Consider the following 16777-nt stretch of genomic DNA (forward strand, 5'->3'; position numbering starts at 1 on the left):
TGAATCATTTAGACACCATATGGGCAAATTTCAAATAATATTTCGCCGGTAAAAGTTTCAGAAGCAAAAGCATAGAAAGGCTGAGATCGTTTACGATCTGCTCTGTTCCAGTCTGCTGAAGAAAGGATAAAGGCATTTTGCTATTGCTTTTTAATTATTGGCATTCTTGTTTTCCGAACTTTCTCATTAAAGTACTGATTTACATATGATTACAGTATGTTCTGGAATTAATTTTGTATACATGCAATAAGTTTGCCAGACTTTGACTGTACGTATGTGCTTTAAATCGTAAATAATAATAACTGGTTGTTAGTTTTGCATACGTATTGTACAAAAGTTTGAATCGCTTTTCCGCTAATCAAAATTCAAAATGCATAATTGCCGGATTAGCGTTACCGTTGCCTTATGCGCACTGCCCATGCACAATTAATTTTTTTGAATGTGCATGGGCAATGCACTTATTTACTTTTTTCTCTTATTTACTTATTTACTTTTTTCTTTCTTTTTTTTTAAATAAATTTGGCCATCCCGATCCGACTTGCCGTATACATACGGCATGTGTACCGAAAGGCTTCCCTTCCACCAGAAATACGCGCCTGCGGCAGTATAGCTGCAAGCAGCGACTCTGGCGACTCATCCGGCATCTATTTTTACGGTTTTAACTTTTACCGTTATTTGTAGACTTTTACTTTGTTTATGAATTATAATACCTTTTCGCATTTTAATTTTTGATTTCATGAAAGCTGAAGTTTTTCGTTAAATTTAGTGTAGTGAAACTAATTATTTCCTTAAAAACGGGGGAAACTTGTTGTTGACACCGTATCAAAACGTGCTCTCCCACCCAGCCATATACCACCCAGCCGGCCGCTTTCGACGAACATTGAAAAGTGCTGATTGTGAGCGATAGGTCGGCGGAAAGTGATTGGTAATAGCGCATGATATCAGTCCTGTCTTTAGCCAGTATCGATTTCCGTCTATGTGTCGTAAGCTTATGGCATAGACTCGAAGCCCCCTCATTCTGCATCCGTTCCGCATTTCCCTGATATTTTTGGCTCTCTGAGTGGTGTTGATCATGTCCGACGGCCAGAATGCTGTCGCGGCCCCCGCGGCCGCGGCTGCCGTCCAACAAGGAGCTCCTGGTGGAGCGGCGCCGCAGCAGCAGCGAGGCTTCTGGGACATCGCCAAGATGCTGGCGACCCGGGCCCTTTTTATGTATTTCCTTACCACCTTCCTGAGCAGTCGGCGGAATGCACCGGCCACTACGACGACGACGGGTCCGGATGGAGTGGCCGTGCCCGTTAAAGGAGGACAGAATGTCTTTGGACCCATGATGCCCATGGTGAGTTACATAAGCACAGTATCGAAGTTATATGTGAATAAATTCTGTCGCACTACTTGGAACTTAATTTGCCAGAATTCTTTCTTGTTAGTTTAAAAGCGTCGGTGCATTGTAGGATCTCTATGCGTATGTCAGTGAGAGGCCCAGATTTTACAAGTTTGATGAGGAGAGTTTATTCTGGAAGGAAAATGAAATCCTGTATGGTGATTATCAGTCCGGTGTTGACGGAGAAGGGACGTTCCGAAAAACGGGAATTCTGGAAATTCCGGAGGTAAGGATAATATTGACATTGTGCTTATTTGCGCTAGGTTTACTACTAGAGTTGCTTCGAGCACTTATTGCTTTCATCCCTTATGTCAGTTATGCGAGTAGTTTCGCCATTTGAGTGCGGGATTGACTAAAGCAAATGTGGCACCAACTTGTGTGTTGATACTGTAAGAATTCACAGTAATATGATTTTAATAACTAGAGTTTAACATTAGTTCAGTTAAAGTGGAAACTTGAAACACATAATTATGAAGGCGTATACTATTTGACAAGCGTTCGTATACATCAAAATAAAATGTTAAACGGTTCATTTATGCTGTTAAAATCATCTTGCTGCGGATTGTTACAGTAACGAAATATCAACAATACAATTTTCATTAAGAAAGGCGAAAGCTGCAGTGTTTAAGCTATTTTGTAATTTACGCCAGTTTTGATCCCGACGAATTTGTGTCGTGCAGAACGTTTTGGAGCTTAAGTAAAGCATTTGTACATTTTCAGCCTTTGGCTTCTTAGGCAGGATTTTCCATATTTTGCAGGCTGTTCAGAAAAACGCCAGCAATTTGTACATCCATGTGTATTTCGTCCAGTCCGGTGCCAGTCCTCGACCAACCGATTCCAGATACAACCCAGGCATGACATTGTACAAATCCTTTCAGTTGAATAAAATGAAAAAAGTGTCGACATCGCCGAAGAAACAGAATCTTCTGACTGGTGAATCGAAAACACCGGTGAAAGAAGAGGAACCAGACAAGGTTGTTCCTCCTTCCATTATGGTCAGCCACTGGCATCCGAATTTGACATTCAACCTGGTGGACGATCGCACAATGTGGACGAAAGGAAGAGCTCCGTCGCCGCTGAGTGACTGTAAGCCGGTTGTTGGAAAGACTGATATGTATTTTATCGGATTTTCTTACAGATTTGGAATTTGATGCGGAGGGAAATTACTTCCCGATTTTGTATTTCAATGACTACTGGAATTTGAACAAGGACTACATGCCTTTGAATGAAACAACAAAGTATGGCCTTGATATCCTTTCTGTTAGTTCGTAGCCAGACTCGTGAATTGTAAATGTTTCGCTTTTCAGAACGGTTAATTTGACTTTGACGTATTATCCACTGTCTTTGTGGAAATGGCAGCTGTACGTATCCCAGTCGATGTCCAACAAGTGGACAAAAATGTTGAATGGAGGATTTTTGGAAGGTGATGGAGGAGACTCATCTGGAAACGTTTTGGGCGATGACAGTGATTCCATTAAGGTACTGTACATAGTGCTGCTGAATGCTGATACTCTCGTTGCGCTTGTTACAACCATATTTTATTGCTCTATTGCAGGAAGCTTTGCTGGATACCAATCCTATCCTGCTTGCATTAACCATGATCGTGTCTATCTTGCACACGATTTTCGAGTTTATGGCTTTTAAGAACGATATTCAGTTTTGGAAAAATAAGGGCGAAGATTTGGAAGGGTTGTCGGTGCGATCGGTGTTTTTTAATGTCGCTCAGTCAGTCATCGTCCTGCTTTACGTGATGGATAATGACACTAACCCCATGGTGAGAATCTCAATTGCCATTGGATTGGCTATTGAGATTTGGAAAATCAAGAAAGTGATGAATGTTTCGGTGAGTTCAACGATAATTTAGTTGACGTGTTGCGCAGAGTACGAGCACTTCGACGGGAAGTACTTAAATATCCTGATTATGCATATGCATCCCTTCTCGTGCCAACTGGGACAAATTTTTCATTTGAACGTATTTTTGTGAACGATGCTCATCTCTGTAAATATGCAAATAAAGTATATAGTACAATGGTTTCAAGTATATAGTAAATAGTACAATGGTTTCTTTTTTTGCATTTAGATTCAACCTATTCGTTAATTTTTTAATGACAGTACGTGACATGCTTAACTTTTTTACCGGTACCTTGGTTGTATGCCTTTTAGCATTCATTTACCTTTTAGCATTCATTTTTAGTTACTTTTGCGAGTTGCTTTTTGTTTTAAAATTTATTCATAGGATCCTAACTTCCTAAATTTGTTTACAGTTAGAAAATTTTTTAAGGCGTCGTGCTTTTTTGATTTTATTACGTGATCATGATTTGATAAATGTCAAAATGGTGTCTTTTTTATTAATAGTTAGACCGAAATAATCTGGTATTTGGAATATTTCCCCGTGTTCGATTGGAGGACAAGAAGAGCTACGTCGAATCTAGCACACGCACGTATGATCAGTTGGCGTTCAAATATTTATCCTGGATATTGTTCCCGTTGATTTTGGCCTACGGCGCCTACAGCCTGATGTACGAAGAGCACAAGGGATGGTACAGCTGGGTGTTAGGCATGCTGTACGGGTTTTTACTAACATTTGGTAAGCCATGACGTCCACATTTGGTCACAATTATTGGTTGCGATGTGTAATGGGGTGTCTCTTTCAGGATTTATTTCAATGACGCCGCAACTATTCATCAATTACAAACTGAAGTCCGTAGCGCATCTTCCTTGGCGCATGATGACATACAAGGCGTTAAACACGTAAGAACGGTGATTAGGGGCAACTTGGGGCTATCATAAGTTGTGTGTTTCTTGTAAGTTGTATTAATACTATTCTGAAATTTTCACAGGTTCATTGATGATATTTTTGCCTTTGTAATCAAGATGCCCACCATGTATCGAATCGGCTGCCTCCGCGATGGTACGTTGTGCCGTATGGGAAATGTTTGACTTTATGTCATAATATGGTTACAAATTTACAACTTGGTGCCTTTGTTGCAACTTGTAGCATATACCTGCAAAACTAGCGATAATATTTCATTACGCTGCCCTCTGCGAAGCGGAAGTGGTACTACTTTTATTTCTTCTTTTCTCTTGTAGATGTGATATTTTTCATATTCCTATATCAGCGCTGGATTTACCGTGTGGATCCTAGCCGAGTGAACGAGTATGGCTATAGCAAAGAAATGCTCGAAAAACGAGCCGCTGAAGCGGCAAATGGCGGGGGTACGGCTGTGATGGACAGTCCGCGGGATGAGGACGTTGATCACAATTCCGAATCCGTATCGGAAAATTCTTCGGGAGCATCTGGTGAAGACAGGCCTAGCGACAAAACGGTTACGCGAAGAGCGAAATCTAGTCGAGCACGCAAAGAGTAAAAGACCAGTATTCCACTGAGCAAATTAACTTCTCTTCCTTTCTGGTACTTGAGTTCGTAATTTTAATTTGTTCTTGCAGTACGGTGGCGATTTCTTTGCTTTTATGAATACGTGACATATGGTTTGCAAAATGAGATATTCGTAGAATATTGTTAGGCTCTCGGCAGCTGATGGTTGTTAGAATTGATTTCCAGTTTTCCACACTCTTTTGATTCGGTTTGTTGTATTCTGCAGCATGAATTTTTAGCTCTGTTTTCATGTTCGTGCTAGTTCAAATTGCCATGAGGATTATTGATAGGATAAACTTTATTATTTTGTTACTGGTTGTATTCGCCGATATGCAGTTATTTAGAAATCGAAATCGCCGCACCAGAAATATTGGAAATAAAAGATCCCAATCATTGCACACGATATTTCTGTATCTGTAGCCGTACGATAAGCTACAAAAGTGAGCCAAGAAACAACGTAAAAATTCGTAAACATGCAAGAAGTATAAAAAAACGACTAACAATAATCAATTTTTAAAAACGTACGTGCTGGATAACATGGAATCGTTACTGGATTTAATTAATCGTTTCTGTAGATGCTGTGCAGCATCAGGCTGAGGATTTTCGGAAGCGACGGATGCACTGCACGTCCTTGTATTTGATCGTCTGCAAAGTAACAGCATTAGACTATTGGCGGACTTATATCTCGGTTTTAAGTAGAAGTATTCATACATTTCTAGAAGCATTTAAAAAATCATATGATAATTTCAAGAAATTAATTATATGCTGCCGTTAAAATATACCGTTGTAACTTCTTCCGGTGTAATATCCCTCTCGATCATGGTCTCGAAGCCATCAGCAGTTCTTTGGCGTTGTTTTAGAACATTCCCTTCAAGAGTGAACAATGTCTGAAAAATCAATAAATAATTACCGTAAGCTTATACATATACCTGTCGTTTCGCACACCATTATTTAGGTTACTGTGCCAAAAAACTTTGTGTTATATAAGTGTTATATACCATAAAAAGCAGCGGTGAAAAAAATTGTTAATTTTATCATCTGCATAGTCACAGATTGAGAAGCTGGGTAATCTGTTCGGTGCAATTACGGTAGGTTTTCCGATCACATCCTGCACGTACGCATTGGGAAATTAAAGAGTTTACGGTCAAGCAGTCGAAACACGAAATTTTAATTAATCGCTAACTGTACAACATGCTGTTACAACATGCTCTACAATGTGCTAGTAGATACTTTGGAATTTGGTTAATGAAAAATACTGACCATGGTAAGCAATGAAGGATTTTTATGCTATTTATTGCAGTATTACATTTCATCGTCTATGATGGTTTTTTATACGCTCGTAAGTTTTGAGCGATGTGAGATCAGAGCAAATTCTGTATAACACTTCTGCAGCAGCATATAGATATGTGTCATTTTCAATGCTCGTGTAAAATTTACACACTATTCATTGTACAGTAGTTTGTGCAGATACGGTAATCTAGAAAGAACGATGAATGCGTAATGATAATTATTATCGACAACCACATACCGTAGTATAATATTTAGGCTTGTGTTATGCAGTGTACAAGTACTCTGTACCTTGCATTCTCTTCCGTCCATCAGTTTGTCGTCAAACTCTTCGTTCAACCTGAATTTAGTTTCCACAGTTTTCATAGTGGATATGGTTTTTAGTGTGTAGTGTTCTCCGTCTTTCGTGATTTCCAAAGTAGCAGCAGCCATACTCGCGATTAGCTTCCTCAGCACGAAGTTTACACCTGAATGCGGAACAAAAACTCGACATAGCAGAAAGAGTTGACGGCCATGTCCCCGCGACACTTACCAACCGCTTTTAGGTATTCTTCAAAGTTTTCTGACTTGTACAGATCCCATCGTCCTGTGATATCCGCCTGGTCCGCCATTTCCCAAACAAACCACACAAACGAAATTAAAAATGAAGTTATCGAAACTCGACTGAATAACTTGTTCTCTCGGTAGTGCTTCCAATCGAGAAAATGTAAACCAAATACAAACTTAACAAGATCTGCACTTTGATAGAAATTCAACACGTATGCAGAGTTGTAATAACTTCAATAATACACTACGTGGTCCCAATCTCGTTTCACTCGATTGTATAGCGGCAGGTTCACAAAAAAAAAATAATATAAGTAAATAACTTAAGAGTATCGTATGTTGTAACTGTGTGCCCTGCTGAGCCCAACTAAATCTAACTGCAGCCTCGAGGAGGTTTATAATTTTGATTTCTAACAGCACGATTTCTAACAGAATTCTGTAGTATTGACTGAAAGTAGTCAAGTTTTTGCTAGTGATAATTAAACTCTTAATTATGCTGGGAATTAAACATTAAGCTTAAGTATAATTAAAACTGACCAATTTTAATTATGCTGAGCATAATTAAAATTGCGCATTTTTAATTAAGCTTAAGTATAATTAAAATTGTTCAATTTTAATTATACTTAAGCTTAATTATGAGTCAAATTATGAATACTATAAACAGCCTGATCATACGAAAACTGAATTTTAATTATGATAAGCAAAATTAAAATTGGCCAATTTTAATTATGCTCCAGTTTAATTAAAATTGTTGAATTTTGATTATGCTGATCATAATTAAAACTGATCAATTTTCAATTATGATAAGCTTAATCAAAATTATAAGCAAAATAATTATGATGAGTTTAATATTCACTAGTTTTTGCTATACATACAGAATTCCAGATAGAATGAAAATTATATGTTCATTGTTGAATTAATTTCAAATAAAGCTCCTTATCCAGGATGAAACGGTCGGTCTGTTTAGTGGCAGAGTTAACACCAATGCCGGCAATGGCTTGATGAAAATAGGACGTTTAATTTGATGGCTTTGAAATTGAAACTTTTGTTATCGAAAATAATATAGTACATGAATAGGAGCATAGTACATGAACAGTATAGTACATAAACAGGAAAATAGTATAGTACACAATTTTTGGGTAAAAATAATTAGCTACACTTTTGTTACCTAATCTTTTCCTATACAAAAATTGTCCTTTTTGAGAACATAACTGATTTTCCGTTTTAACTAATCCCGTTGACAGAGGTTCAGAGCTCGAAAAACGTAGGAGCAATCTTTTTGAAGCCTATTGTCTGCACTTTAAAGACGTAATTTAAAATATTCTTCAGGTGAAATACTACAAAGCCGATCACCTGGTAAACCATCATAACGAAGATAAGCTCTTTTTTCTAGTCCAGGGTCTGAGTTTCAGACCCAGAATAAATTATCATTATAATTTAATCTGGGTCTGGAAAAACACGTTCATAACCCTGTGTGCACCTAAGCGGTATGACATTATTCGTATCTAATAAAGCAGCACTATCCATAAAACCGATTTCCATGATGATTTCAGCCTCACTGGTATTTAAATTTTCCAAATCACGAATTTTACAGTTCGCATAAAACACATTATTACAAATCAAAATAATTAGCGCTTCGTAAACCTATTTACTTTATCATTACTTTCTTCATTATCTTCCTACTACAATTACCCTTAATTTGCATTTTACGTTTTCTATATTCACGGATGTATTCACGCATATTTCTTCCGATTAGAATCACCTTCCATTATTTTATTAAGGATAGTAATACTTAAAATTTAACGCAGATCTCTGTGCAAGAAAACTTACTAACCCATACTGAAGCTAAAAAAACGTACCAAAGTCAAACAAAACACGGCAGCCTGAATCAGCACTGTACTAAAATCCAAACCGACCACCACAAAATAATTAACAGGAGAAAAATCTTCTTCACTGCATACTTCTTCAAATCTATATTAGCTCACACGCAACTTCTGCTTATTCCGGAATTCCTTCTATACCCACCGAACTAAAACAATCCAGTCAACAAACCGAATCACCCTGACACTTTCTCGACCAACTTTTTAATGTACATCGCGACCTACTTCCCATATAAAAACCACCTGTTACTAAACATCCATAACCATCAGATCAGAACATCATAGTCTGCTCCATTAAGCAATCAACTTTCTCGAACTTTCATGAATTTTTCACAATAATCCATCACCATCCACCACCACAACTCATAACACACAACACTCTCTGCTTCCTGTTACACTTCATTAAACTATGAAGTATGAACAACCAATGAGTCGAATACACTTATGTCAGACTACAGTAAAACCCCCTACAATCTTCCCTCTGTTACAACATTCACCCCTTCATTATCAGTTTCTTTCAAACATATCATCTTTTAATATAATCTATTATCCTATTAAATTGGTTACAGAGCAATTTCTGTTGATATTGTCTTTACTACCCGATACTTGTATCTAATATTATGCTCCTACAATAAGCTCCTGCAATATGCTCCTACGTTATGCTCCAACCATTTTTCACACCACAATAATTACCACCTACCCCTTATAATCTCCACATACAATATGCTCCTGCAATGTACTCCTACATTATGTAGAAGCATATTGCAATGTCCTCCTACATATGTAGGAGCACATTGCAATGTACTTCTACATATGTAGGAGCACATTCCAGTGTCCTCCTACATATGTAGGAGCACATATATGTGGGAGCACATTGCAATGTGCTCCTACATATGTAGGAGCACATTGCAGAAGCATATTGGATTACGTTTGTTTGGATACTACAGTTCCGTTTTTCTCCTCCAAGAACCGATGAAACCGATGCAATGCGCTCCTACATAATGTACGAGCACATTCCAATGTGCTCCTACATAATGTAGGAGCACATAATGTGAGCTAACAACGCCATCTACAAGTTTCACGCATCGTTACTCGACTCATGTCACATGACTCATGTCACAGGGCGGTTAGGCCCCACCGCTTCCTTCAACCGGCCGGACCCTTCCGTACTCTACGGGCGCCAAAAATTACTTTTGTTTACACACGGATATCGAAGACCAAAAACCGAAACTACAGTTTCATATATGCTACGACTGATTCTAGTCGTATACCGCATATAAGAACCTGTCACGGTTCAATGAACCTGCCGCAAAATTTTGATTTCACTACCGGCTTGCTGAAGAGACATATAGTACAGTACGTAGGTACACAGTGCTGCATCAAACAGCGCGTGCTGACAAGGCTGCTGCGTAAGCAAACAGCTGCGATGCAGGTATCCCTATCGGCTCTAAACTCAAATTTCAAGCCTGGAATAACTGTCAGGAAACCTATCGCATTTTAACGTGTTGAAAGTACATGCAGCGAGTACAATGATGGTGCAAAGCCGGAAACCGGTTGATAGTGCACAAAATAAAATTTTATAGGTAAAGAACGAAAATGAACATGTGCTTGGATAACCGGTCTATCCAACGCTGTAACAAAACATCTGCAAATCTGCAAAAGTACGGAAACAGTTTCGCAGACGCATTAGTCTTGACCGGAAATACTGTCTCTTAAGAAGTACGAACTCTGTACTGCAGCTACCGCGGAGCCGGAGCATCGTATTCTTGTTTAGCTGTAGCATTTGGAAGATACAAGTATGTGCACTGCGCAGAGTATAGTCACAGAAAGTAATTTATTCTAGAGTAGATTTTACTTTACGCGGTATATCTTTAAATTATGATTTTATACGTGTATTATGTGTACGGTACTGTCCGTACATATGTATCTGAAAGCTATTATGCTTCCACAAATAGTATTTAAGAGATGTTTGTTGATTTATTCAAGGAACTTAAAAGGGCAGCAACTCTGCGAATCTCTCGTATGTGTATTTCTTTCAAGTCAGCGAATTAGTTTTGCACATCCTAATTCATTCAGCATCAACAAATGAACCTTTGTATATTGTTGGTTGTACCCCGAAATCTCGTGGATTATTAATGTGAGATTCTAGTAAAAGGGTACTGGAAATGTTTACTGTTTGTTTTCGCAAATACTGCGCCTTATACGCTGGTGGAGGTGGATAGCCCATGTCCGGTAAACTGCGGCCGGAAGGATACGAGTAATAGCTTGATGCTCCTGACGGCGAATAGATAACCGGCGGACTGTGAGCTTCCGGTGCGCCATATCCCATGCGACAGCACTGAATCCAGTCGATGTGATAGTCAAAATTATAGGGGTTAATCTTCTTTGATATTCCCGTCATCACATAGCCCGTGGTGCAAAATACAATAAAGTGGTCATAATTGTCGTAATATTCGAACTGAAAATCATGGGTGGAAACGTAGTAACAGGAAGTGTAGTCCACATAATAGCTGAAGACGACAAAATTATTAAAGGCATATTGAGTTATTATTATTATGCACGTTCGTCAGTGCATATACAAATATGTGAACATCATGCACTAGGTTAAATAAGTTATCTAACGAATTTTAGCCCTAACTTGACAAATAAACTTGCATAAAATTATTTACTGGAAAATTTCATACTGACCCGTTTGGTGGTTGACAGCATTTGTACTGCTGCTGGTTAAGCTCCGTCACGAGGACATTGTTGATATACCAGAAATAGCTGTTACTCCACATTGCTAGAAAGGTCACACACGGTAAAATATGAACAATACGAACGAAAATTTATGAAAACGCAGTAATTATAATATGCAAAAATAGCTGAATAAAATCATGCATAGTCCGACCGAAATCTTAGAATGTCGTTACGTTGTCATGTGCGCATCTTTAAATATTTTTGTCGTTAACATGGCCATGACTGAAAGGTAGTTAGACGATTACTTGCAGTTAATTATATCACACGTGATGCGTCCACACCTGTAATAAAGGTATTGAAAGTTTTCTCGGCATTTCTTGGATCAAAGCAGAAATATTGATCCGTATAATTCCTAACGTGACATCTGCAATTTGATATAACAATGGGTGTTGTAAAAAATGCATAAAAAAGAATCGTGAGTTCTTATGCAGTTTTTGGCATTTTACTGTATTTAAGCAAACAGTATCGATTCTGCACGTGCTGATAATTAGTATAAATTAAATAATTTATATAGTACTGGACACATTATTTTTTTAAAGCGGAGCAACTATCTACACTCTACAGCATCTTACCCTCCATAATAAGGATACTTTCCTTGCGCGGGCGGCTTGTACTGGTAAGTAAATTTGCACCATGTTTGTTGCAGTCTCTGTTCGCAAGATCAAATATTGTATGATATTTCCCAAATCGTTATAAAACAGCAGATAATTAAGAAACTTTTACCGAGAAATCGTCGTAGTAGTCTCTACAACAAAATCATGGAAAGTAATGTGAATTGACCAGATTTACCAAAAAGGTGTTAAGACACAGGTAAAGCGTCTTGTGACAAATAGCTGACTTGTTAATGGTAACTATAAATTACAAGTACGGGTACACTAAGGTACAGATACTGCTCCACTCCTTCGAATACAGTGGGAAAACAAACTCAGTAATTAAAACTAGGATATATGAAAATACACAATATTACAGAGATGTATTTGCAATCAGATTAACTGCTGGCTTAATCCATTAATTTTGACGGTGCGGTAAGACTCACGCAATTCCAATCTGCAATCGTTGCGAAATTATAGTATCGTGTTTTATTGTTTATCAACATTTTGAGGATTTTGCACTAGAAATGACTAACCATAGCTTCTCCATCCAGACATTCGCAGTTCCATTTTCGGTTGGGGATTCTGGGTCCACCATGAATGTGATAGTTGAAAATTACTGTATCGCCCTACACCAAATTTGGAAAACAAGTGCATAATTATATCGCGGCCTAATAATCCATATAGAGAATTACACACGGTGGATCCGGAAGTGATCCAGAAGTACGAAAGTGCTTACCGAGCCATAAGTTGTGTAGGAGTTATAGTAGCGCGTGGTGCAGTTTACTGCGGAAAAACATTCAAATGCCAAAATAAGATAAAAAATTCTGCTAAAATTCCCGTACATAGTTGGAAAAAGTACGTTTTAGAGCACTCTTAAGGTTAGTGGCCGTTAATCTTAATTTCGCATAGCTATGGGATTCACACATCGACCCTTGTATGAGCTGTGCTATTTAAAACATGATTCTGCGGCACAAGGTGGCCGACTACGACAAAGGTCATGTCGTCCATTAATCTTCGTTACGATTCTTTGACATAGCGAATATGCAACAATACATCCTTAATCATGAAGCAAGAACGAGCCTGTGTTTTATTACACAGCGTATTCATTGCGAAATGTAGTACTTAATTTTGGGCAGAACTACTATACCTTTATCGCGGAATCTCGGACCCGAATGATCATAAGTTTCATTTGCTTCTTCAGATATTTTAATAATACCATCATAATTTTTGGCGCACATATATATATATATATATTTTAAAGGATTAGACGGATGACTAGTGACTACAACAATTCGCTTCCAATGAGCAAATATATTCAACTACAACAGAATAGACTATAAAAACAGTAGAATGATAAAAAAACATTATGAAAACACTTTCAGTGTCCATTATAGAAATTCCACACGTGATGTTTGAATATTTCAGTTTCGGTAATGATATGCGTTTCAACAAATTTAACTGCACATGACCCAGCCGCATCACAAGGAGATCCACCAAGTTCGAACAACTGCAAAACATTGTCACCGGATTGCTTCAGCATCGCACCAGGAATGAATAACGTCACCTACAAGTCCAAACCACAAAAACATGTACTTATTCAGCTGCTAAGGTTACAAACAAGGCGACATCACTTACGAAAGGCCCTCTCGTTGGCCAGTAGCGACCCAAATTGTGTCCATTAATAAAGGCATATCCCTGTATAAAACGAAATTACATTAACGAAGTCCCAAACTACAGCCTGTACAAGTTTCACTTTCCCTTAGTTCTTAAACCAAACAAAGAACGGTCATACATACTACTTTACTAAGTTTCAAAATAACTAAGCCTACCAACAGACGCCGAGCCTAAAACGATCCCCAGTTAAGAACTTCTATTTTTAATTACCTGTCGCCAGCCAGTCAGATCCAGGAATGTATTTTGCGGAGGATCGCTGCGGAATGTCCCAGAAAAGAAGGCTGGCTTTGACAGGTCATCTGCGGAAGGATCCTTGGGATCCCCCAAAATAAGCGGAGCGGGTTCCTTAACTGGATATGAGGGTAGTGTGATAGGGAAATGCTCCCAATTGAGCAGCACTGTGGTATCGAGGTAAACCGGTCCCAAAATGCCTTTACTATCGTTGATAAACGGTCCCGCGGTAAGCCGGCCTTCATTTTGCACCAAGATATCCAAAACTTGTCCCTTTTGAACCGGGATGTTCATCGCTGTCAAGTTGGTAGCGCGGCTCAAAATCCCAACAAATTTCTGAAACAGAACATGTACGACACGTCTTTCTCTACAGATATGAAAGCACAAAACTCTAACCTTGTCAAGGAAAACCGTTCCTCGATCGTGTAGAATGCTGACATTCAATATTGAAGGATCCAGATAGCTACCCTCAGGCACAATTGTGCGATAAAGCACAAAACCATCTGGATGGTTCAGTGCTTCGAATGATAACGGCTGTTCGGCTTTTCTCGGTGACAGGCTGCCCAAAAATTCGAAAACATGTCCGCAATATTTCATCTGAACGCCACCGTAAGCTTTCTTCGGATTCTCCGGCGGCATATCAATGGTCGCCTTATAGCCAAACTGTATAAAATACACATTATATTACAATAACAAACCTCACACAATAAAGTATCGTTTTGTTTCTAACTGAGCAGTGAGCACCTCTTGCAGGAGATTTCGAATTTCTATAAACTTTTCCGTTGTATCTCCGGCTTCGCTCACAGGTGCATTAAAATCGTAGGATGTTGTACCCGGAGTAAATCCTTCGCGGAACATGTTCGGTCCAGCCAGGAAACCAAAGTTCGTACCTCCCACTGCTGGATAGATAACAAACGAGGCATTGATTTTTAATAAATCCTTCATCGTTTGCAATATAGGAGCGGATGGGACTATCTTGTATTTTCTTCCCCAGTGATTGATCCAGCCAGGATAAAACTCGCTATTGACAAAAGGACCTTCGGGAAAGAGTTCGCGATAGTTAGACAGGATGCTGGTAACGTCATTGCCACCACCGAAGTCCACCGTGCTCAGTGCGCCTTTCGCAGGTCCACACGCCAGCATTGGCTTGGTTGGTCCATCCGTGGTGAACAGCAGCACGTCAGGTCCCAGTATTTCCCGGTTCAGATCAAGCAGGGAATTCACATAATCGTGATCACAGGCAAAATAACTTCCATATTCATTCTCAATCTAATCGACATAAGTAGAGAATACACATACCGTAAAATAAAATTATTATCAGCTGCGAAAGATGTACCTGCACCATGATAATCGGCCCGCCGTTCACATAAAGTAAGGGCTTCAACATTGGCAGCAGTTTTGAAACCACCGCTTAACGAAATTTGTGTACGATGGATCGGAAGTTCGTAATCGCATGCTGGGATTCTCACGCAGTAGCCAATAAGGCAACCCACCCTAAAACGATGGTGAAACTTGCTTCAACAATGAAAACCAAAACCACTGCGAAAATTAAAAAGAAAAGCCAGTTATCGTGCGTATTATGCAGTGCACACTACATAAATACAAGCAAAATCCACTGAATCAAATTCTTGTACCTAACGAAGCTATTCTGAAATAATAGCCACAAGTGAGTGCAAAATCCGCAAATATTTTAAACGGATCCCTACCATGACCATTTCGGCATTGATAAACGGCCCAGGCCGTAGAACAACGAGAAGCCCGTGCTTTTGCGCAAGTTTGAGGTAGTGTATAATATCCAACGCTCCCTCGAAATCGTAGTGTTCTGGCTCCGGCTCGTGTAAATTCCAGCTTATGTAACTAAACTGAAAAATCTCTTTTAGACTAACTGCAAACGATACAAAACATTCATCGCAATAAGTTCGAAACAAAAGGAAACAATTCACCATATAATATCTATTCGAAGCCTAAAAGGCCAAAACTGCCGCATTAGAAAGTTAAAAAATCTTGCATGCTTACGTTTCAAGCGCATTTAATCCCATTGCCTTCAGCTTGATCATGGTGTCTTCCCAGTACTCTGGCATACGTCGCCTACACAGCGTATGGCGTCCTCAAATTTAGTTGCATTTAAAAAACACATTCACACCTACCAGTAATGTGCGGTTCCGGCGTGAAAGCTGAACTCTTCACCATCCTTAAGAAAGACATTACCTTTGATCACGAAGCTGCGACCACTCTTGGGTTTTGTCGTCACAGCACTGACAGCGGCGATCTCCTGCGTAGAACAATATGAAGTCGGCTGCTACACAAGCCTTTACTTTGAAAAACTGCAGCGTACACTTGCTTCGTCTGGCTCCCACTTCGCCTCGGCAAGAGAGGCGGCTGGACGGCTGCTTTCGGCGGGACGAAGTCCTTCTTCAGTAGATACAGCGGCAAACTGGCTGTGCAAAATGTAGACTGCCACGACAACTGCGACTATCACTGCCATGGTGCGACAGCTGGGTTTCGGTATGCGAGGCTCAGACAACCGGTGCGGTTTATATCTGCTCATGTTACCATTCCAATTAACAAACACGCGCTTCACAATCTGAGGAAGTTTTCCATCTGAAAACGAGAACAACCAGCCGTCTGTGAAATGGTACAGTGCTTCAATGGCGATCGCCGTGTAACGTGAGTGTTCCAACAGTACCTAGCAGTTATCGGAACAGCAGACGGAAAAAAATACAAATGACGACGGCTGTGTCTCTCGTACTTTATAAACACCAGATCAACAAAATTTCGAAGTTCAGAAACGAAGAGATTGCATTGACAGTCGTAGACTCAAAGAAAATTATAAAAGTGAATAAAACAAACGAGTTTCGCGATCGAAAACAGCGCCAGCTAATCATCCGAACGATGAAACTACCGCTCTATGAGGGTTGCCATCAGCGCAGAAAAGGCATTCGAAATGTTAGGTCTTTCGTAACTAATATCGAGACATTACGAAAGCTAAGGCATAAAATCGACTGCGATGAAGTCAGGGTAGTGGAGACGGTGCACTGTGTTGCCCGTAGACTTACATACAACTTTGAAA

General features: G+C 39.3%; 3 protein-coding genes and 1 pseudogene across 3 annotated transcripts; 1 reads left to right on the forward strand and 3 right to left on the reverse strand.

Annotated features, from left to right (window-relative positions):
- Positions 1 to 611: 611 nt before the first annotated feature.
- LOC129585707 (putative lipid scramblase CLPTM1) lies at positions 612 to 5072 on the forward strand. Its single transcript, XM_055478501.1, has 10 exons — positions 612 to 1339; positions 1455 to 1610; positions 2143 to 2470; positions 2523 to 2622; positions 2692 to 2863; positions 2940 to 3227; positions 3740 to 3971; positions 4039 to 4135; positions 4225 to 4295; positions 4475 to 5072. The coding sequence occupies exons 1-10, from the start codon at positions 1073 to 1075 to the stop codon at positions 4750 to 4752; spliced, it is 1989 nt and encodes a 662-aa protein (XP_055334476.1). The 5' UTR covers positions 612 to 1072; the 3' UTR covers positions 4753 to 5072.
- LOC129585708 (fatty acid-binding protein, liver-like) lies at positions 5041 to 8680 on the reverse strand. Its single transcript, XM_055478502.1, has 5 exons — positions 8616 to 8680; positions 6580 to 6666; positions 6339 to 6514; positions 5543 to 5647; positions 5041 to 5405 (listed from the first exon to the last, which is right to left on the reverse strand). The coding sequence occupies exons 2-5, from the start codon at positions 6656 to 6658 to the stop codon at positions 5349 to 5351; spliced, it is 417 nt and encodes a 138-aa protein (XP_055334477.1). The 5' UTR covers positions 6659 to 6666; positions 8616 to 8680; the 3' UTR covers positions 5041 to 5348.
- Positions 8681 to 10473: 1793 nt separating this feature from the next.
- On the reverse strand, positions 10474 to 12712 carry LOC129585860 (uncharacterized). The gene is made up of 8 exons (XM_055478744.1): positions 12539 to 12712; positions 12336 to 12428; positions 12246 to 12256; positions 11933 to 11954; positions 11782 to 11858; positions 11491 to 11573; positions 11159 to 11252; positions 10474 to 10980 (listed from the first exon to the last, which is right to left on the reverse strand). The coding sequence occupies exons 1-8, from the start codon at positions 12644 to 12646 to the stop codon at positions 10539 to 10541; spliced, it is 930 nt and encodes a 309-aa protein (XP_055334719.1). The 5' UTR covers positions 12647 to 12712; the 3' UTR covers positions 10474 to 10538.
- A 279-nt stretch (positions 12713 to 12991) lies between these two features.
- LOC129585757 (beta-galactosidase-like) lies at positions 12992 to 16595 on the reverse strand (annotated as a pseudogene).
- Between the last annotated feature and the right edge of the window lie 182 nt (positions 16596 to 16777).

This window comes from Paramacrobiotus metropolitanus, unplaced genomic scaffold (assembly GCF_019649055.1).
Source record: "Paramacrobiotus metropolitanus isolate TYO unplaced genomic scaffold, Prichtersi_v1.0 Parri_scaffold0000018, whole genome shotgun sequence".
NCBI lineage: Eukaryota > Metazoa > Tardigrada > Eutardigrada > Parachela > Macrobiotidae > Paramacrobiotus > Paramacrobiotus metropolitanus.

Excerpts from the sequence above, each read along its gene's own strand:
- LOC129585860 (XM_055478744.1), bottom strand. The coding sequence starts at position 12,646 with ATGTACGGGAATTTTAGCAGAATTTTTTATCTTATTTTGGCATTTGAA. Across the intron at positions 12,429-12,538 it reads CCTACACAACTTATGGCTCG|GGCGATACAGTAATTTTCAA; the intron begins GTAAGCACTTTC and ends AATTTGGTGTAG. Across the intron at positions 11,574-11,781 it reads AAGTATCCTTATTATGGAGG|ATGTCACGTTAGGAATTATA; the intron begins GTAAGATGCTGT and ends ATCAAATTGCAG.
- LOC129585708 (XM_055478502.1), bottom strand. The coding sequence starts at position 6,658 with ATGGCGGACCAGGCGGATATCACAGGACGATGGGATCTGTACAAGTCA. Across the intron at positions 6,515-6,579 it reads AGAATACCTAAAAGCGGTTG|GTGTAAACTTCGTGCTGAGG; the intron begins GTAAGTGTCGCG and ends TTCCGCATTCAG. Across the intron at positions 5,648-6,338 it reads TGGACGGAAGAGAATGCAAG|ACATTGTTCACTCTTGAAGG; the intron begins GTACAGAGTACT and ends TTGATTTTTCAG.
- LOC129585707 (XM_055478501.1), top strand. The coding sequence starts at position 1,073 with ATGTCCGACGGCCAGAATGCTGTCGCGGCCCCCGCGGCCGCGGCTGCC. Across the intron at positions 1,340-1,454 it reads TTGGACCCATGATGCCCATG|GATCTCTATGCGTATGTCAG; the intron begins GTGAGTTACATA and ends GGTGCATTGTAG. Across the intron at positions 3,972-4,038 it reads CGGGTTTTTACTAACATTTG|GATTTATTTCAATGACGCCG; the intron begins GTAAGCCATGAC and ends TGTCTCTTTCAG.